A 22500-nucleotide genomic window follows, 5' to 3' on the forward strand; every position below is an offset into this window, starting at 1 on the left:
GAATCTCTGAAACCCCCTAAAGAATCCTCATCAGTGACTACCACCTCATTATCTGCCCATACGGGCTGCTATTCAGTACCAGGACAAAATGATGAAGCAGAGATTAAGGTAGATGTGATGTTCCGGGGCAGGGTAAGAAGCTGAAGTGTTTCAAACAAAAGTACAATGGAGTTTCCAGTTACCACATCCCATACCAAAACACTATTCAAGAGACGGAGAAAGAAGCCAGACTCTGAGGAAAGTACAAACTCTGGCAGAAACAGAGAAGCAACCATGAAAGGTGTAGGGGAACATTCAGATCCAGAGAAGTACCCCACTGAAGCAGAGGAGAAAGAGGACTCCATTACACATTACACAGGCAACGAGACAGATCACAACAACTGCAAGGGTCTGAATGGAAAGTTAAGAGGTAAATTAGTTTGAAGACAAAATGCACTAAGGAGCAAAACAAATAATAAAACTACTAGAAATAAGAACAGAGGGAAATTTCTAGAGACATACTATGAAATGCTAAAATCCCAGTGGAATTAGGCCTGAACTCACTTAACGACCTAATGAAAGAAATACTGGACCAGACTCAGTGGTTGAACATAATCTACAGGTGACAGTGGGAAGCAGATTTTTTAGAAATTGTTTAAATAAGTGCAAATGTAACCCTTTCATCTTACTGTGACTTGTACATCCAAGGACTGATTGAAATACAGCAAGCAGCCAGCCCTGAAGAAAGATTTATGTAGTGGCAAATGGGCTGACCTATGACATTCAGGCCTGCTTCAAAGTACCTTGATGGGAAAAGTGGTAGCACAGTTTATGCCCTATTTGCAATCCATAATCAATCATTTTATTGCTAATTCTAATATTTGCAGAAAGCACAATATGCACAAGACATCTCAGTCCCAAACAGGCCATATTCCAAGCCTGTCAGGCCCACTTGAACACATTTACATGGACATTATTGACATGACAGAAAGGAGACAAGATACTGACTCGTGGTTGTAAACAAATTCCCTAGATGGATAGAAGCCTTTCCGTTCAACCACAATGATGCAGATAGTGGGTAAATGCTTAGCAAGGGAGATTAGATTCAGATTTGGAATACCCAAAATAATCATCTTGGACAATGACAGCCATTTTGTAAACAATGTGATAGCTGTCCAACAAAACAACGAGGTATCAAACACAAGCTCTCCTGTGTGTAGCAATTTACCCACATCGGTGGGACAGGTGGCGAGAGCAAATACTAAAATATGGCATCTCGCCAATAAAGAAGTGAAAAGCCAAAATATCCGCCTGGAGACCAGTTAATGAGGACAAACCAGTGGAGAGACCAAAACTCTTGGTAGTTGGACACACTAACCCTGACCGTCATCGTTATCTCAAAATATTCAGATTACAATTTAAGTAGAAATCAAATGTGACTTTAATTGTATGGTGAGGCAGAGCATTTATCACAGTGATCATTGACAGATTAGGACAGAATGTAGATAGCTGGGACTGGGAGCAGTGAACTCTGGATAAAACATGGATCAGCTAAAGGCTTGCACAAGCAGCACTTGAATGTATTTTGTTTACTGCTTTATCCTGTGAAAACAGTAACCAAACATGTGCTCTTAGGCTCTTTCAGTTTTACTAAATGTCCATCCAAAGCCATAAGACACAAATAATATTCTAGATATAAGTGATTTTTGGGAAAGGTCCAGGGTCAAAAGGTCATCCTAAGGCTGTCCAGTGGGAAGACAGGTATAATTCAGAAAAAGGGAAAGGTAAAATGGACAGATTGATAAATGAGCGAAACTACGAAAGGTCCTGAAAAGCACCAAGTGATTGCTAGTAAATATTTAGTGGTATGGACGAAGTAAACAGTGAAAGCACAGGAACATGTCTCCAACCACAGCAAGAATCCTGGAGATTGAAGCCAATAAAGCGGCTTTGCAATATGATCTTACCAATAATAAAATAAGAAACTGGGGAGGGCAAGCCCGATCTAAATCTCTGTAAGAGTGATTTTGTTACTTGTGAAAACTTCCAATCTCATATCAAAGAGGCATTAAGATGGTCTGGGGATTTAAAAAAAATCTTTCCTGGAAAAAATAAAGGAAGGGCTTGAAACAAACCAAAAAAAAAAAAAAAAAATTTGGACAAAACATTCATTTCTATGGAATATATTTTACCTTTCAGTGATAAAGAAGAGACCTCCCTCTCTGTAAGTCCAAGTTTGCTATGTAAAGGAGGTAAAGTACAAGATTCATGAATCTCCAAATATTTAATCCCAGTTCAAGCAAATTTAAAAAGAATAACTGGCTGATTAATTGACAATGATAGTGAGTTAACTGGATAACACTCACTTTTCGGTAAATTAACTATAACCTGATAATGAGCCAAGAGAAGATGGCTCACTGGGTCTGTCACATATAACAAGAAGTCATCAGCAAACAATTACAATTTAATTCTGATATCCAAGTGAGAGATTCCCTTGAAGAGATTTGAATGAAGTGACAAAGGGTTTGGTAGTCAGGGGAAACAACAGGGGAGACAAAGGAACTATTAGAATTTTAGTTTATATATTCTATCATTTCTTACAGAAGTTTTACAGCCCTTTAACTTATGGGGACAATTGTGTATTAATAAAAAAAACTAGACTGAAAAGTCACTTTGTATGGACTGTTTGCTTATACTAAAGAATCACAGAGGACTTGAAAAGAGAGAATAACAGCTCCTGTCTCTTAGTGAAAGGCCTAGAGCAAGTTTCCATGCAGTAATCTGAGAAACGATACAGCACGTTCTTAACCCACACAAGTACGCTGTCCTTTAGAGGACTGGGACTGTGTGTGACAAGTCTGAACAAGACAGGAAATAACAAGATGATATCAGTGTTATCAGAGGAACCAAAGCCAGCCCCTGCAAACAAGATATGAGCCTCAGGCATCTGCCTTCCAGAAGCTTCTCTGTATTTATTTATTAAAAACAAACAAACCGTGAAAAGAAGACTAAGTATTATTCTTTTAATAACTGGTATTAACTGTGGTCAACACATACTCCTGAAAGCAAATCATCATCAGCAGAACTACAAAGGCAATGCTACGTCCCCTGCAATGCTACGTCCCCGGCCACCTGGACTCAGAACAGACTAAAACTAAAGAACAAATAACCCCCTGCACAGCTGTCCTTCTCTTTCCACCAAAAAAGAAAAAAAAAAGCCCTCATTCACATCTGCTGTTCAGTTTGCTGTGAAACTCATGCACCTTTTTAGCAGTTTTTTTCCCCCTCTTTTAAAAACGAGGAGGCCTGTTCGTTCCATATGAAGTTTGTTGATATTCTGGACCCTGAGCGTGGTGGTTAAGAGACGGGAGCTCTGTACGAAAACAGGAGCCTCCGTGTACAAGGCAGAGCAACGATGGCCCTTCCTGAGAATAAGAGCCTCGTAACACCCTGCACCGTCTGCTCCGACCAGCACTACACTCATCTGGAACTGAAACAAATGTTACACAAAGGCTGTTGCCTTATTATTTTGGTCATTTTGTAGCAATCTGGTAATGTATTGTCAATAACGCTCACCAGTCAAATTAAGATAACGGCTCTGCCAGAGGAGATTGATCCCTGATACACAGCGAACGGCTCTAAACAGGACTCAGTCGGTCTAAAAACAGCGCTCAGTGCTGTCGTTATCACACGTAGATGAATACACCCTTGTTGTGGCTCATCAACCAAATCGTTACTAACTGCATTGGGTCCTCAGATACACAACACTACCTTAATTCTTCTGTACTCAATCTCTCCACACCTTGATCATCTCAAACGAGCGAGCACGTAATGAGCCTAAGCTCATCCCACAGGAGCTCCCTGACTCTGTAAGGACAGCCATTAGCCTGTGCAGGCGTGCTCCTCCTTACTGCAACCGGAGACCGACTGGGCTGCAGCGCTACTGCAGTCGATGCGGCCACATCATAGCCCAACACTTCCACCCTGGATCGATCAGAAACGTATGGCCACAGCTCGGATCCTCGCTTGGAGACACACAAACATGCTCACAGGCACATTCGGTCATGCCATGCCTCTCTCCTCTTTCATCTGTCTCTTTAAGTGAGCCTCTGGCGGACCTCCGGGGGCCTCGGAGTGTGCCGTGGCGCATTTGGGGTGACCGGTGGAGGAGCCCCGCTCTCTCTTCCCTGGAAAAAGGGAAATCCAGTGTCATGCCGTAACTCTCCCAATCCTGCCATTCCATCCATCATCAGGAACGCTCGCAGCACTTGACGTGTCCGGGCTCCACTTTACCACGAGAGCGCGTGGGGAATTCTGCAATGACCTTGCATAAGTCAAATCTTAGCTAAACTCCACAGAGTGCACTTATTACTGGTCAAGAGCTTCTCTCTCTCTCTCTCTCTCTCTCTCTCTCTTTCTCTCTCTCTCTTTCTCTCTCTCTCAGTATTTTTTATTTGCCACTACACATAATAAAAAGCTCAAAGAAACATCAGGAGAGCCAAAAATTCTTCTGCCTTCGTCACTATCTAAACACAGCTCACAAGGTAGGGGCGACTCGGACATGCTGCCTGAACAGGCGCAGAGAGCACTGAGAACATGCATTTGCTTCGCCGGGTAAGCACTCTGCCCTCAGCTGCTGTCCTGCTGTTTGCAGGCCTTGCATGGCCTGGGGTGACGCTAATTACCCCTCACTCTGCATGCCGCAGACATTAGCCAGCATTTGGGATCACTTTAGAAGCCAGATACCAAGGGACACTCTCCTTCAACAACCCCACGTCCCACTTCAGACACACTTCTGCCCTGCCGAAACCCGATTGGCTTGCAGCTTCACTTCTGCCGCGGGGAATTCACCGAGCTGTCCCTCTATTGGATGTGGAGTAATTTTTCTGCATTCCTATTGGCAGATGGTTTTCTGTCTGGATGCCCATTAGCTAAGCATGGTCTGCTTCACTGCCAGCAGCCTGGTGAGTGGCAGCTGGTGGAAAGACGGAAGGAGATGAATGAAGAACAGTAGTGAATCAGAGTTGTCCTCTCTCTCTCTCTCTCTCTCTCTCTCTCTCTCTCTCTCTCTCTCTCTCTCTCTCTCTCTGTTTGTTTTTCCCTCTCTGTCCTCTTCCTCTCTCTTGACTGTAAACAAAAAAGAAAAGAGGAATGGACACCAGATGACAAAGAAACTGGAGGGCTGTGGAGAAAATGTATATTCAGAACAGCAAAAAACAAGTCACGCTGACTCATTTGCTTTATCCGAGACGTCCTTCGCCGCGTCTGAAACCTGCGGAGGCCATTGTGCTCTCGCACATGTACTCCAGAGTGAAACCAGGAGCAGCCTGAGGCACTGCCTCCTTCTCTGTCATACAGAGCCGTGCATAAATAAAGAACGGCTACCTCGGAACAAAGACGGACGACTCAGCTATTCACTGAGTCACTGACCACTTAAACATGCACTTAACAAAAACGCTGCCTTCTCTCGTGTTTTAGCCAGCGCTTTAGGCAGTTAGTTCTCTTGACACTAATCTATCTGTGCTGGCGTGAGGATGTGTTGATAGAGACTACAAAGCACTTCCCAGGCATCTGCCAAATGTTTTAAATTTAAAAGAATATGTAACACTTCCTGCACAACATTCTGTGAAATCACTGCAGTGTAGTGTAATAAAAGAAGCCAACAGTAAAGTGCACAAGATTTCTAGAGAAACAGGGCATTTCAGACAGAGGTCGTTCATCAGCTACGCACAGAAGTATTTTGCTTGCACAGCTGATGAAGAACCTCTGTCTCTCTGGAAAACTTGCAATTTGAGTCTGTCATTCTCTCTTCACACACACACACACACACACACACACACACACACACACACACACACACACACGTCAGAATCTCACAAACCACTACATGCAGACAACAACATGTACCTTTGTTTATGCTCTATATGCTAGTAGCACGCTGCCCTGAAAGCTAACAAACAAACCACACCAATCAACCACTTTCTTGTCCTGGGCGATTACCTTGTGGCCTATTTCATGCCTTCTGTCTGAGTCTGTAAAAGTGCAGACCAAGAGGAAAACAGAATCACTTACTTCTCCAGTACTGTCAGAACCACGTAGTTCTCCAGTACTGTCAGAACTGCACAGTTCTCCAGTACTGTTAGAACCGTACACTTCTCCAGTACTGTCAGAACCATGTAGTTCTCCAATATCAGGCTTACATTCACACTTAAAATCTGAGACCAGATCATTTCAGAAAAATTAGACCCTCTGAGTAATTAATAAGCAATCCAAATCTATATTCCAAATGATTTCTGTAGTGAAAACCGGATATTGATGCTTTACATTAATTTGTGAAGTATGGAATTGCTATGGCTAGCAAGCTCTCTATCTATCTATCTATCTATCTATCTATCTATCTATCTATCTATCTATCTATCTATCTATCTATCTATCTATCTATCTATCTATCTATCTATCTGATATGTTTGATGTGATATGATTACATATATATGAGACACTAAGATGTAACATCATATGATACTGTAATATAACCACATAAGGAAAGCTTGTGTGGCATTCCTCATAATATGTAATATATGTATAGACTATATGGTGAGTTAAGCTTCACTTGCTCACAAAGTACCGCGTTTGGTCCCTAGCACACTGTGTTTTAAATAATGCTTTACTATGAAACTAAACTTCAGTATGTGGGCTTTAATTCACGGTTGTGCATGTTAGTATTGGGTGTAGGTAGACTGTGTAGAAATCACATCTCTTTCGAAACGCAGACTCCCATTTCGGAGGGAAAAAAAAAAAAACAAGACAATTGACTGCTTGGGTGTGTGCCATTACAGAAGAGATCACAAATTCTAGATATGGTATTTGTACCTGAAGTCTGTTGTTGCTGGATCTTTGTCACATGACCAAAGAAATGTGACATTGACAATTAAACAATTAGTAACAAAGTGAAAGGAGATATTAAAAAAAACAAACACCAAAATCAAGTGTTTGCAACATCATTTAGAGGCAAGAACACACCGGAAAGCCAGGCAATAACAAGAAGAGCATTTCTGATCAACAGATGAACGGACAAAGAACCTCCGCACAAATATGTCAAAGCGAGCCATAAGAACATAAATACAGCTGAATGACACGAGAGGGCTTATCTCAAAATGCCAACCAGTCGTAAGGCTCAAAAACAGAAAGACTAGCTTACAGTTTGCTGAGAAGTTGGTTATAAAGCTTCACAGGTTCAGGATGAAGTCTTTCAGACTGACAAGATGAACTGAAACATGTATGAGTGATGGAAACGTGGAGGATTATAGAACTGCTCATGGTCTAAGGCATGCCAGCGCATCCATGAACCACAGTGTCAGGGGTACAGAACGTAAAGCATAGTGTGAACCAAGGTAGCAAAGGTGCCCACAGATGGCAGGGGTATGCACAGATGCCAGTGGACCATGCACTTTATTGATAATGCCACTATTGCACTTAATTGATATTGCCACTATTACACTTTATTGATAATGCCTCTCAGCACTAGGGTCTTGGGTTCGAGTCCCTATCTGGGTGGAGTTTCCACGTTCTCCCTGTGTTGGCATGGGTTTCCTCTGGGGTCCCTGGTTCCCTGCCACAGTCCAAAAACATGCCGGTTAGGTTGATTGGATACTCTAAATTGTCCTGTATGAATGTGACCTGCGTGTGTGTGTGTGTGTGTGTGTGTGTGTCCAGTGATGGTTGGAGCTCTGTGCTGGGCTCAACCTCCTCCCCTCCCCTGCACCCAGTGTTAGTTCCCCAGGAGACCGTGGTGTCCGACAGAGAGTATGCCATGCACAAATTGGCAGCCACTTCTCATCGGTGTGTGTGATTGTAAAAGGCTGATATCTGTTTGTAAAGCACTGAGTTCAAGAAAAGCATTATGTCAATGTAATAATAATAATAATAATAATAATTGTACAAAAACAAATGCTCAGATCAAATTCCTCTAATAGTAAATGCCCCAAAACATAGTTTCTATTTAAGGCCTTTTCAGAGTAAAAAGTAGAATGTTCTTGATTAGCCGAACCGTTTGTTTGATCTTAGCATGCATTTCGCTTGAATGCGTACTGACTGAATGTCCTCAGAGCTTAAGCAGGCAGCACTGCAGGCCTGGCAGAGCACCAGTGAGGGACGATACTGAGTGTCTGGAGAGCTGTGTGCGCTACAGACTCCACAAACTCATTGATTGTTAAGCATCTGCATCAAGTATTAAACGTAGCGGCTTTGCCTGAGTTTCGTTGATCCTGCAGTTTATTGATGTATTTTTTAAAACGCCGGTCAAAGGTTCAGAGCTAAAACAACAAAAATGGTCTTGGTTCATTTACCAGTGAGGGGCTGGATTAACTAGGCCACATCCCACACTGGGCCAGTGCGGGGCTGGATTAACTAGGCCACATCCCACACTGGGCCAGTGTGGGGCTGGATTAACTAGGCCACATCCCACAATGGGCCAGTGAGGGGCTGGATTAACTAGGCCACATCCCACACTGGGCCAGTGCGGGGCTGGATTAACTAGGCCACATCCCACACTGGGCCAGTGAGGGGCTGGATTAACTAGGCCACATCCCACACTGGGCCAGTGCGGGGCTGGCACAAATAATGAATTTATACTACTGAATTTAGCTAAACTACCAGTCACTACAGAGTTGCAAAACTAACTGCTTTAACCAATTCAAATACCAGAGAAAGGCCCAGTGGATTCTTTGGCAAAAAATAAACAAATAAATATATAAATACATTTTTTGTATTTTCTGCTCTTTTAGGTTAAGAAGAGATGAAATTGTGTTTGATGGTTTTGTAATACAACCTATGTTCAATCATGAACATAGTATTTTTGAACATAATATTTTTGTCTTTTTTTCTCAAATGGTAGAAGACTTGGCATCGATTGCTCTGAATGCTCAGATTCAGATTTCTGGCTGATTTGCAGCACCTTGTAATCTGAATACGAATCATGACACACTGAGCCGGAGCGAGAGTGAGCCGGCAGCGTCCTGCAAGCTGATCTCAGGCATCCTAACACCAATTATAGAGGCTCTGCCTCCCTCGAGGCCATTCAGGACATCCTGGAGGCGCAAGAAGAAGTGAATCAGCCAAATTATAAATAACATCTTATTATGGAGAAACTTTTGGTTAATATTTCAGCAAAAGATGAATGGACTGAGTAGCACACAGACACTGACACACACACACACACACACACACACATACACACACGCAAACACACAAAGGAAGTCATGAGAGGTTAAGTGGAGGCCTCTCAATAATATTCATGACATTTGGATCGCACCCATGTTTCTGCTAAGGATCAACAAGAGCTGGTGACAACCAGTCCACACACACACATACAAACACACATACACACACACTCAACACAGAGAGCCCTTTTACGCAGTGACAGTTGCATTCTTCCGAGCACAGGCGTTCGGTGTGGGATGATGCCAGTGTGGTCACAGCCGACGCGTGTTAGACAGGAATGTTGTGTCCACACGGCCTGGTCACGGACACTCGGGCCAGGAAAGGGCACTCCAGCACGACCATTACATAAGCACCATGCATGTGGTTGTACACTCCAACACACACACAGTACAATGACACCACGATCACCTGACCCACATTACTTAGTACTCTTACTCAACACTGTCTCTCTCTAAACATACTCAGAGATCAACTGGTGTGTCCTCAGAACTGGGAAGCGAGAGTCAGAGCTTCCACACGGACACAGACCTGGTGTGCCATAATTGTATGCACATACAATCATTGTGCAAATGAGGACAATCAATGACATCCATTTTCCTTTTCCCTGGAGCTGATCTGAGATCTGAGTGCATGGCGTCTCTCAGAAACTGCTTGCACTTGCAAAACATACCTGGCACAGGAAGTGGTAAAATGTCAACACTATACAGGAAATCATTACTGAAGGGTTAGTGAGAAAGCATATAGCTAGGTGCACAACATTCCATGAGTCCCTTCACAGTGCAGGAGACTTCAAAACAAAGTTTGCCAAGGGTAACTGTGCAGTATTGTGCCTGAAGTAACTCAAAGGCTTTGACAGGTGAACTACTTCTAAAGATCTTTAGGGGGTGAATCGGGTGTGTTAAACATATAGTAAATACTAACCCATACAGGGTGGAGCAACTTCGCTGCCCTGAGGAGAAACACTGCTTTACAGCTTCACAAGGGTCTGCTAGTTTTCCACTCATTAACTGTTTTGTGCAATAACAGGAAACGTCCTTAATTATCGTTTTATGTCACAGTTAGGGATCTGAACAAAACAGGAACGATTTGGACCATTAACGTAAGGTCACAAAAACCAGAACAGGACCTTTTGTACATTTTGCTTATTTTTTAAACGTGATTTAACTCCTTTTATGTTTGACTCATTTATCCCGCATTCACAGATCTTCCGGTTTCTTCCTGCTCTGGTTCAGAAGTATCCGCGAGGGTGGCTACTGCTTTCTGAATCTGGGTTTGTTACTTCCTGTGCTTTGTGGCTACACAGTGATAGACAGGTGATCCCTTCTGCACACACAGAGGGAACAAAGAAACAACAAGAACAGTGAATCCTTAATAAAGTGGGATTGCGAAACACAGCTGGCAAGCGAGTGCAGCTGGCGCTTTATATCACATGGTGTCAGGTGGGTGCGTTTGGACCAAGATCTTTGGTTTAATGCTGGACCTGAGGCTATTAGCTAATAGATAATAACTGGCTCTGTAGACGCGATGCAGTTTACCACTCCTGCACAGCTGCTGATGTGCATGGCAAAGACCATTTTGAGTAAGGCCAAAACACCTACTTTTAACTGTAGCCACTGGTATATACTGCGCATGCAGTCAAACTAAAGCTGGGCTCTAGCACTCAGGGTTAGTATTGAATGTCATCTGTGACCTGTGCTGCGCAAGGCTAGTTGGTCCCTGAAAACCCAACTGGTCACCTTTACATATTGGTCCCCAGGGGGCTGTTGATATGCTTACATGTAGAGCATGTCATTACAAGCCATTGCATTCCTCTCTGGGCATCTGGAATTCCATAGAAAAAGTTAGGAATGATGCAAACCGTTTTTATGGATTAGACAATTAATAAATAAACAATTTATAAAGCTTAATCCAATCAGTTTGAGAGGAATAAACTGAACAAAGCACATGGCAAAAACTGAGGCACTGTTGGTTCAATTCAATGTCTACATGTTCACACACACACACACACACACACACACACACACACACACACACACACACACACACACACAATGTTATTCAGCTTCATCCTGGACTGCTATCTGAAATAAAACAGATCTGCATTCCTCACACAGACTGATCCAACACTGGAGGTTTTACTGACGAGGGCTGTAGGTGCTGATAAGGGTTAACTTGACTTTTCAGCTCATGTTAAACGCAGGCACGAATATGCATGCGGATGAGTCTAACGATCCAAACTCACCTCCATTCACAGCAGAAGGCGTTATCACGATCCCTTTGGCGTCCGCTTTGGGGGAATTTTGCCCGTACCTTCCGTCATCTTTGGAGATCATTCGCTTGGGGCTCCCCTTGTGGTCCAGGACCGTTGCGTTTACCGTGGCGCTGTAGTACTCTTCTTTGTTCACGACGGTCTTTTCTGCGCCCACGGACACGACGCACCTGGGCAAAGCGAGCGCGAGGACGAGGGCGAGGAGGCAGCCGCTGCGCCTCTTCTGCATCTTCGGGACGTCTGGTCGCCGAATGTCAAACGAATATCCGAGCACGAGGGGTGTGGGTTCCCCCGGCGCTCCGTCACGTACCGTCGGCGCGACGTGCGCTCATGGAAACACGATGCGAGCTGCGATGTCCAAATCCGAATCCATGCGACGCCTTTTCCGCCTGCGCGCAGGAACGCAGTGTGCACAAACTGAAAAAACAAAAAAAACAAAAAACAACATCGGTATAAGTGCGCCATTTGACCAGCTGGCAGCCAGCTGGCTATGGGTTTACTGGGTATGGGTTTACTGGGTATGACACCGACACATAAACCATCGCGCATAAACCATTGATGGACTACTGATGCATTCTCTTACATGCTAAATTGGGCACTGGGTTAACTGGACATTTTATCCGCGTTTTTAATCACCGGACGTTGACTGTCTTCTTGCCTTTTCTACAAGTGGAAATATTTTTGCTTTTCCTCCATCAATAGCTGGAAAAACAAGACACCGACGCACCGGATCGCACGCTGCCGTCGTTGTCCGCGCGTGCGGCCGACGGTCCAAACGGCTCCTGTAACCGCGAGTCCCTCCCTTCCCGTGACCGTAATTTTTTTTTAAACGGCCTTGCGCTTCATATCTTACCTGCTCGCAGTTGTTTTTCCTCTTCCCCTGCTTCTGGCGTCCACCGAGCACACACAGGAGGGTCTCCGCTCTGCTCTGCTCTTCCTCCTCCGGGCTAGACGAGGCCGTGCGCAAGCGCGATCCCGCGACACGCTGCTGGAGCAGGCGAGCGCGGCTCGCGTAGCTGCACGCGCGACATACCGGAGGGACTGGCCCTCCGACGGGCGGCGCGTGCGCATCATCCTGCCCGTTGTTTTTTTTTTTACTCACGCGCGCGCGCGCGCAACCTCTCTCTCTCTCTCTCTCTCTCTCTCTCTCTCTCTCTCTCTCTCTCTCTCTCTCTCTCTCTCTGTATAAAGAATTGCACATACAGAGAGCCAGAGAGCGGAGAACATTTAGAGTTATCCATGCATGTACATGTGCAGTCGCACCTGCGCATTTACTGTTCACGCTGCGCCTGGATCGCACTGTAACCTATTGATATCTTAGCTCACTATTAACTGATTTAACAAATTTCCTTTATTTGATATGTGCTCTTTGTTTAGCAGAAACAAAGACGTGGAACTGATCAGCTAGCACCGTCGTGCTTTAACATGCAGGGGACACAGTGAGACAGTAGAAGAACCGCAGGACCTCATGGGCAGAATGCAAGAAGAGCCAGGTGTGTGTGTGTGCTGGAGGGGAACAGCTGGGCTGGACGACGGTCCCAAAAGAAGAACTGCAGAGCGCTATTTATCCATCTGTCTGTCCATCTAGAATTTGCAGAAAGAGGGAGAAGGGCGCCATCTAGTGGCCATCTATTGCCGCCTGTCGCTAAATGACTGGTAGGATCTGAAAGCCTTATGGACTAGACATGCGAAGTGTTCACCGTCACTGGTGGTAAGCGAGGAGCGCAGAGCAGCGCAGTTACCCACCGAGAGTCACTGAGAGGGAAACAGAACAGGAAAATGCGCACAAAGAACAAGAGATGTGTTATATAGGAATATCAAGCAATTTAAACAAAACAATTTCCACCCCCCTGCAAAAAACAAAACAAAAACGAATTTCACCTTGTATTACACACATACACACAACTATATATATATATATATATATATATATATATATATATATATATATATATATATAGTTGTGTGTATATATATATATATATATAGTTGTGTGTATATATATATATAGTTGTGTGTGTATATATATATATATATATATATATATATATATATATATATATATATATATATGTATATATATATATATACACACAACTATATACATATATATATATATATATATATATAAACATATATATATACATATATATATATATATATATACATATATACATATATATATATATACTGGTCCGGAAAAAAATAAGAGACCACTCCAATAAAATAAGAGACCACTCCAATTCCAAAAATAAGAGACCACTCCCAATGTTTTCTTAAATCAGCATCTCCACATGTACATCAGCCATTCCATTCAAGTGTTTGGTGAAATCCTTCACAGACACACGTCATTCTACTTAATGAGATGCTGTACAGGTGATCACCTTAAAATCATATTCTAACATGCAACATAAAAACCACTGCTACTGTCATCACTATTTTCTTGTTATAGGACCAGCTGGATGAGAAAAGCAGTACTAGGACTACCCAAAAAGTAAAAATACAGCCACAGACCATGCCAAAAGAGTTGAAAAGAAAGGTTCTTAATGAGGAAAAGAAGGGTTCAATTGTAGCTTTACTGGCAGAGGGATAAAGTGAGCGTCAAGTTGCTTCCATCTTGAAAATTTCAAAAACTACGGTTCATAAGAACAAGGTCAAACAGCAAACACCTGGGACAGCAACAGCTACAGGCTGGCAGAGGTCAAAAACCATCACAAGCCATCAAACAAAGCCGAGCTCCAGGAATTTCTGTGCCAGAAGTGACGTAAAGTTACCCAACAGTAATGTGAAAGACACATGAAAGCTGTGATTAAAAATCAGGGTTATTCCACCAAATATTGATTTCTTGACTCAGTCTAAGTTGAAATATTAGTACTGTGTTGTTTATAAATGAATATGGGATTGTTTTCTTTGCATTATTTGTGGTCTGAAATTTCTGTAACTGTTTTGTTATTTTGACCATTAGTCATTTTCATTAAGAAAAAAATCATGCTCTAAAATACAATATTTTTATCTTGAAATTGGAAGAAATGTTGTCAGTAGGTTATAGAATAAAACAAAACTGCTCAGTCTGGTCAAACACATACTCATCAAGTGTAAAACTAGAGAAACTGATCATTTTGTAGTGGTCTCTTATTTTTTTCCGGAGCTGTATATATATGGTAAAGTGGGTTTTTTTTAATTGCTTTATATGTATTTTTCAATGCCTTTGTATCCTGTGACATATCCAGTATGTCTGGAAAACATCTGCGAAAGAACAGACAAAGGCTCTACTTCATATAAATCTTGTCAAAGTAGTAGAATGGAGAGAGGAAACAGACCTGGCTGGGGGTGGGGGAGTATATCCGCAATTAATATACCATTTCCACTTGCTCTGTGACTCACACAACAAAGGAACTGCTCATACAGCTTCTAAAAAACAGACCACTTCTGAATTAACCAGGGGCCAGACAAACAGTTACAACAAATGCTACTTCTCTTAGGAAATTTTGAGAAAATTCATGCTTGAAAAAATAGTGCTTGTTTGATTGCTTGGAAATTAAATCTTCTGTGTATCCAGACAGAAATGGTTTGCAGAATGAATGTCAGCTAAACAAACACACCAATAAAATTGAGTGCTCCCCCTTAACATATGATACTGGCTTCTTTAATTACATTACACGGTAATACTTGACACCATCAGAAGTCAACATAGCCAGAGGCTATTCAAGCCTATAGTTCAGTGCCTACACAAACCTATAGTTCAATTCCTACACAAATCTATAGTTCAGCCCCTACACAAATCTATAGTTTAGACCCTACTTAAATCTATAGTTCAATCCCTATTCAAGTCTATATTTCAAGCCCTGGGTGTGGGTGCCTTTAAGTGTGCGTTTTAAACAAGATTTTGAATCAGGGTCAGAAACAGTGACTCCAAGCACCAGAGATTAATTGGTGCTCTAATTGTATGAACCATAAGTGAATACACACACACACACACACACACACACACACACACACACACACACACACACACACACACACACACACACACACACACACAGCTGGGTAGAGAAGACACAGCATATGCAGAAGCACATGCACTCACACACACACGCAGCCACACGAACATCCATACACACCACTCCCTGAGTAAAACAGAGAACTAAGTGGACTCTCATCACAGAAAAGACCTCAGAGAACGCAGTCTACAAATCAGTCTTCTGGGAAACAATACTCACGACACTTCTGGGAAACAATCTTCACGGAAAAGGGCTGACTGGAATTTATGTTTTCCTCAAATTGCTTCTGTTAGGATTTTATTTCCAAAAGTGCGTGTGTGTTTTGTTTTTTTTGATGGAGCCAAAGCTCTTTTCCATCAGTGGCATGTCTGTTTCTTTCATTTCTCCCGGTCTTTTTGTCCTTCTCTCTCTTCCTGCCATTTCGTTTCCAGCCACTGAGAAGGAATGTTCCAACAGCACTTTTGGTAAGTCGTTATTTTTTTTCTCGGTCTTCGTTCTGCTATGACAGGGATTGAGTCGTGCATTTTTGCGTTCACTAAAACATTAGTGAAGTGTTTTAGTGATGTTTCACTAAAACATCTAAAACATTTCAGATATGAAATGCTTTAATGCAGCACCAAGGCTACTCCAGTGTGGCCAGTGGGTTGCTACCTTACTTTGGAGGAAGGAATGCAAACAGTTTATATAAACAGGACGGCCATGGAGTCACCAGGCCGCGGTCAGATGAGGGCTATTACCTTGGAGCTGCGAGCCGACGACCCGCCGGGGGCACAGTCACATGAAATAGCGTGTCAGGAAATGTGCAGGAATGTTGAGGCGTGTCACTGCGAAATGGAAGGGGAAAAAGAAAAAAGGGAAAAACATTACCTACACATGCACACATTCAGAGATGCTACTGCTGCTCTGCGTCCGACAATAAAGGGTGGGCAAATTAGAAGGAAGAGGTGCTGGCTAGCAGACCGATGAACGGGAAAACTACAGAGCAATTGCTTACCTGGTGACTTATCTATCCAACACGGCCCACAAGAGACAAACGCAGCCCCGCATTTGTGTCAGAGGGGTTGGAATTTGCATTCAGAGCAACTGAAGCAAATTTTAAACCATCAGTGACAATGCATGTCCACTTTCAAATTGACAAAATCTCTCTTGTACTAGAGGACCACTCTATCTATAGTCTGAGCGATGCAGTGAGATAATAATGCAATTAGAAAGGTTGCCAGTGCTCACAGTTCTCTTTAATGGCTTATGGACTTGCGACTGAGACCTCTGAGTATAACAACATTCAGGGGAGGTTACTTGGAGTTTTCTTTCATTTTCTTGTTGAGATGTTGAGATAATGTGTCAAGATGTAAAAATAGCTGTGCTGGTTACTGAATGAGATCTTATCATCGTCATCATTTCCTGGCTTTGTGGACTTAAGCCTGTCATAACAGCCAAGACCAGAGTTAATTTAAACTATGTAACTCACCTGAATACCCACCTGAATATGCAAATTTTGTTAAATGGAATAAAAGCTTTATGGAATTTATTTGTATTTCTTACAAATAATCATTTCTTAAAAACAATCATAGTGTTAGTCCTAGTGTTCCACAGTTGTATTTCTGGTTAAATGAATTTTAGACTTAATTCCCCTGCCTCTCTCTCTCTCTCACTCTCTCTCTCACTCTCTCTCTCTCACTCTCTCTCTCTCACTCTCTCTCTCTCTCACTCTCTCTCTCTCTCACTCTCTCTCTCTCTCACTTGTGTGCCAGCCCTTCCGCGCGCCTTCCATGTCAATGTCTCTGGCTGTAGCTACAATCTGCCCGAGAAGCAGAGGGAGCAGATCCAGGCCCGCTCCACCACGCTGCTGGCTCCAGCGCTCTACCTGACCGCCCTGGTGTTGGGCTTCCCCGCCAACCTGCTGGCACTGTGGGTGCTGCTCTTCCGCACCAAGAAGCTTCCCTCCACCATCCTCCTGCTCAACCTCACCTGCTGCGACCTCATGCTCCTCCTTGTGCTCCCTTTCCGCATCGTTTACCATTTCCGGGGCAACAACTGGACATTCGGGGAGCCCTTCTGCCGGCTCGTGGTCGCCCTCTTCTACGGGAACATGTATGGCTCCGTGGTCTGCCTGGCCCTCATCTCCATCGACCGCTACATGGCGCTGGTGCACCCGTTCGGATCGAAGACCCTCCGCGGGCGGCGGACGGCGCTGGGACTCAGCCTGGTTGTGTGGATGGTGGTGGTGGCTGCCATGGCGCCCCTTTTGGCTTCGCGCCAGACATATCCACTGAAACAGCCGTCCATCACCACCTGCCATGACGCACTTCCCAAGCACGAGCAGGAGACCTACTTCCTGCCCTACTTTGCCACGCTCTTCTTCGTCTGTTTCCTGCTGCCACTACTCCTGGTGCTCTTCTGCTATGGGGCAGTCTTGCGCACCCTGGTGGCCGCCGGCAGCCGCTACTGCCACGCCGTGAAGGTCACCGTACTTGTCGTGGTGGTCTTTGTGGTGTGCCTGTTGCCCAGCAACGTGCTTCTTCTGCTGCACTACCTGGAGTTCAGCTCGCGATGGGGTGATAGTAAAGATACTCGTAACCTCTATGTGCCCTACGTGATCAGCCTGGCACTAGGCACCTTCAACAGCTGCCTGGATCCCTTCATCTTCTACTATGTGTCTGAAGACTTCAGAGAGAAGGCCTGTGCAGTGCTGCGCTGCCTCTCTTCAACCTCCCGGTCCTTCTCTGGGAAAGAGATGTCCTACTCTTCAGGCACGTCGAGGTCAAAGGTCACCCTGGTGACCATGTCGAACAGAGTCACAGATCTGTCAGAAGAAGCGGCGCGAAGTCATTAACAGGAGGGCGTGAGTGTCCAGTAGAGCAGGAGACATGCATCTGGGACGTAATAAGGGGCTTAGTGAGGGATAAAAACGCAGAAGAATAAATCCAGTCCTTAAACTTAGAATATTTCAAATGTACTTATGATTCAATACGCGACGCTCATAGAGAATGACGCATCAGCTAAATGCAGTGTTAGACTAACTAGAGAGCTTACACTGAGCTTAAGCAACCACTTCAGCAGGGTTATGTTCTACTTTTGTTTTCTGGTTTGTGTGACTGAGTGGGTAACTTGAAAAAGCTTTCATGTTTTTTTTCATGACACTTTCCTGGGCAGACGTAAATGTGCACATGAAGGTAGTCTGAATGTTGTTCAGTAACGTAAACTGTTCAATCTTTCCATGTAGCTGTTCAGAGTAAACCATTGTTACAAGAGAATGCTGCTTGTATAGCCTACGTAACCATCAAATGTAAATGAAGACAACAAATGCATGTCGTTTTGAGAATTTTCTGAGTGTGGTAAACAAAATAAGATTTGGCATGAGTTTGGCATGCACAGAATCATGCATGCTGTGACGTGTATTATGCTGAGATAGAATTTGTTTAGGACGGTATTAATTAGGTTAGTTAATTAACAATCCATACACAGATACAAGCATCCTTACAGGCTTATGCAGTTTCTGTCCTTCAAAAAGCGTATTTATTAAATGCATAGACCATATGAAGTCAGGTCTCATGCCTGTGACTATTCTATTCAGAAATGAAGAAATAAAGTGAAATAAACGTTGGCCGTGTTCCTACTGTCACTAATTAAATGGGACTATTGTTGTCTGCGAGACCAAACATGACCGCACAGAATTCTGAGTTCCCCTCGCCCCAAACCATGTGAGAAATTCCAGGAAGTTGATTCACTGTGACCACCTCCCCCCAAGAAAACCCTTCCGGTACAGTGATAACACATCCATATCTTTGTTTGTTGCAACATGCTTAATCTCTATATAGGGCCCTTATATATCAACAATAGACATTTAAATGCAGTGAAACTACCTTAGATATAATTGGTGACTTTGATTGAATGGACCATTTAATACATACTGGCTTGGACGCAGGCACACTCTGGAACTGTCAAACATGCAAACCTCATGATCGTTTCATACTTTTCATACAAACCACGCTGTGGGCAGAGGTGGCGTGAGACCATTATGAGTCAATCATGAGCTTTCATTGAGCCCATTATGAGCTCTCTATGAAAGGACACACAGATTACAGGAAAAACAGCTCACTAAGGGTTAAATCAAGCCAAACCATGCGGCCAACAAAAACGACCCTGTCTGCATCACTCACTATGTCGTCCAGAATGCCGATGTGCTTTTCCACTCGTCGGTGCGAAGGAGGAGGAAATAGAGATCGGCTAAGGAGACAGGAAAGCAAACGACCTCGTGTAGCACCTTATAAGATGTGAGCTCCCTTAACATTAAACTGGAGGGCGTAAGATTGCAACTGAAATATTATGAGGATTTATGAGGCAGTAACCTTCTCTGCACAGTGAGGGATCCACTATAATCACGGTGGACAGAGTCAAGGAGAAATCACAAAAATCAATCTGTGCCGGACTTGCACTCTGCTTAATCAGAAAAGTTTTTTAGAAACTAGCATCGAGATTTTGATGGTGATCTTTCGACCTTTTTACCTACCTCATGTAAAAAAAGAACTGATTTAAATAATTTATATCCATTCCTACCCCTCACACTGTGTGATCAGTCTATGGAGCTTTAAGAAAATACATGGATCAGCAGTTTAGTTTTACACAGTATTTATTGTACATGCAAGAAAGCTAGCCAGAGACTATATTTGTTTAGGAATTTCCTTAGGAATGACTGCATTTCCATAGAAAGCTGGAGAGGTTTGAAGTTAGACTCTGGAAAATGTGTATAACGGCATTATAGAGATTATCTTTGTTGTTAACACTTCTGTATGGTAGTTAAGAAAGCCAATAGTATTGTTAGTGGCCCAAAACATCCCCTGCATTCTGAGTTTGAGGTTCTGCCCTCTGGGTGGAGCTACAGAGTTCACCTGGCACATTAAAAAGTCCTAAAGGGCTAATTCAAGTGTAGTTTTTGTGAGGGGTCTAGACAACATATGTCACTGACTGTGTTTATACCTTTTCATGGTGAAACCAAAGATGAATTTCATGACGAATAAATTCTATTCTGTTTAATTTTACTCTACTCTAATATGCCTCTCTGTGGAGTAGTTCTGTTCACATTCTACGCTGACATCCTCAGTTGTCTCTAGTTAACCTATTTAATGCCCAAGCATTGCGCTCACGGAACGTGCTTTTAACAACAAACCTTCAAACCGCAGGTCTTTGTCACAGATCTGAATGCCAGCATTTCTCAAGCCTCTTTCTAACCGAGAAGGGAGCAGGTTTAGTGGCTGAAGTAAACTATAAAAGAAAGTACAATGATTTCAAAGTTCAGCAACAGGGAATGTAGCTAAAACATTCCAAGTAATCCGACTGATCAGAAGTACAGAGCAGGCAGTGTGTTTCTTTCCAACTCATTGTCCTTCTAGCCATTTTGCCTGTGCTTGTGAAATAATTGGGTTTATTCACAGTAACTATTTTCCTTTCCCAGTTTAAGTAATAGGAACTACTCTAAAAATCTTTTTTTTTTTTTTTTCCCCTGATTTATCTTTAACACCTGACTCCTTGCCAGTGACTGTTTATCACAGTAAGATGCAACTCAGCACATAAGTGATATGTAATGGGACCTAACTTTGTCCCAATGTATTTCCATGACACACGGCTATAACTGACGTGACTGCAGGCGTTTTACTTTAAGGGCAGATTTCCACTGCCGAGGTCAAAGGACTGAGTTGAGACACACTTTTCTGTTTTTAAACTAGCCACACCAAGATTGAGCCACACAGTTCTGCTGTACTGTTAAAAGCTGGGTCTGCCTGACATTTTTACTAATGTGACATTCTTACATTTCCTGTTTGTGAATACAAAGCTCTTTGGCGTGCAGAGCAGCTCAGGCGAGACCACTCCATCCATTTACATGGTGAGGCCATATGGGTTCAGAGTGCACTCTTTCCTACCAGTGATGACATCAGTGTTTCCAGAATCCATCATGACCAGACACACACACACACACACACACACACACACACACACACACACACACACACACACACACACACTCACTCATAGCCAAATGCAAGCATGCTCTTTCTGTGTATGGCCTGTACATGGCACCCTATGTGCTCACCCATACAGTAATTCTTACATGCAGAAACCCAACGTGAAGAGACGAGTATCTCAGCAGTGAAGTCTAAGCGCACGCTTCCCTCCGCTTTTGAAGTAACCCATCAGTAACATCGCACACACAAGCCTGCCGTGTGGGCCGTAATCGGGGGGACACACGCAGCCGCTCCAACGTCTTCTCGGCGCTGTTGTACTTCGAGATAAGCAGGACAATGACACAGCGATCTATAGCGCAGAGCCAGACGGCCAGAGGTCAGCGGGGCCCGGCGAGAAGAGAGCAGACGTTTCCCGCCCCCGAGAGCAGGCAGACGGTGCCAACCACACCTCCAGACACCATAGACCCATTGGTATGTAGCCTTCCTCTACTGCTCCAAACCTATGCATTGGTCAAAATGTGCATTTTTCGTTAGTAACTTCATAAGGAGATGTGTTCTTCGGTTTACTTTGCACGGGTGCGTTCACGGGGTTAATGTTTGCGTTTATGTTTGTTTGCATCCTGTAAATGGATACACAATTTGGTTATGTGCTGTGTCACAGTTTATCGAGTGCTTGTGAATTTTATTAAGTGTTCATTTTGACAGTGAATTAATTATTATTGTTCAATTAATTATTGTTCAGTAATTATTAATAATAATTATGCAGTAAAGTACAATGTATAAGGGAAGGTAGAATGAATGAGAACATTTGTAACACTACAGGGCATCATAAAGACTTTTTGTTATGGATAATGTCTGCTGGATAGATAATAATTCAATTCCTGTATCCTACATCAATGGTCTATTAACTGCAGGGTGTGTCCCATAGCACACAAAAGCTCTTTCTTTAAATGGATACCAAATGACTTTGGGCTAATGGCTTCTCACATGAATGCAAACACACACACACACACACACACACACACACACACACAAGAAAGTCTTCAAAGGTACAGTTTTCAGAAACTGCATC

At 43.3% G+C, this 22500-nt stretch overlaps 2 protein-coding genes across 3 annotated transcripts in view; one reads left to right on the forward strand and one right to left on the reverse strand.

The window, feature by feature from the left end:
* Nucleotides 1–12487, reverse strand: part of rnf130 (ring finger protein 130) — a 50936-nt gene extending 38449 nt beyond the window's left edge. The window contains exons 1-2 of one of the 2 annotated variants that reach the window (XM_035531961.1): nucleotides 12321–12487; nucleotides 11441–11884 (exon numbers count right to left, since the gene is read on the reverse strand). In XM_035531961.1, coding sequence (XP_035387854.1) covers nucleotides 11441–11696 — 256 coding nt within the window. In that variant the 5' untranslated portion in view covers nucleotides 11697–11884; nucleotides 12321–12487. The remainder of the gene's footprint in view (nucleotides 1–11440; nucleotides 11885–12320) is intronic. The other variant, XM_035531960.1, reaches the window with a different exon arrangement.
* Nucleotides 12488–15561: 3074 nt separating this feature from the next.
* On the forward strand, nucleotides 15562–20469 carry si:ch211-132p1.2 (proteinase-activated receptor 4). The gene is made up of 2 exons (XM_027014176.2): nucleotides 15562–15932; nucleotides 17220–20469. Exons 1-2 carry the CDS (start codon nucleotides 15803–15805, stop codon nucleotides 18299–18301), a joined length of 1212 nt encoding a protein of 403 aa, XP_026869977.2. The 5' UTR covers nucleotides 15562–15802; the 3' UTR covers nucleotides 18302–20469.
* The last annotated feature ends 2031 nt before the right edge of the window (nucleotides 20470–22500 follow it).

The sequence above is a fragment of the Electrophorus electricus genome, chromosome 12, assembly GCF_013358815.1.
Source record: "Electrophorus electricus isolate fEleEle1 chromosome 12, fEleEle1.pri, whole genome shotgun sequence".
Classification (NCBI taxonomy): Eukaryota; Metazoa; Chordata; class Actinopteri; order Gymnotiformes; family Gymnotidae; genus Electrophorus; species Electrophorus electricus.

What these genes read in the sequence shown, in the direction of transcription:
- si:ch211-132p1.2 (XM_027014176.2), top strand. Translation starts at nt 15,803, where the DNA reads ATGGAGCCAAAGCTCTTTTCCATCAGTGGCATGTCTGTTTCTTTCATT. An exon ending in ATGTTCCAACAGCACTTTTG is followed by an intron (nt 15,933 to 17,219) that starts GTAAGTCGTTAT and finishes CTTGTGTGCCAG; the next exon opens with CCCTTCCGCGCGCCTTCCAT.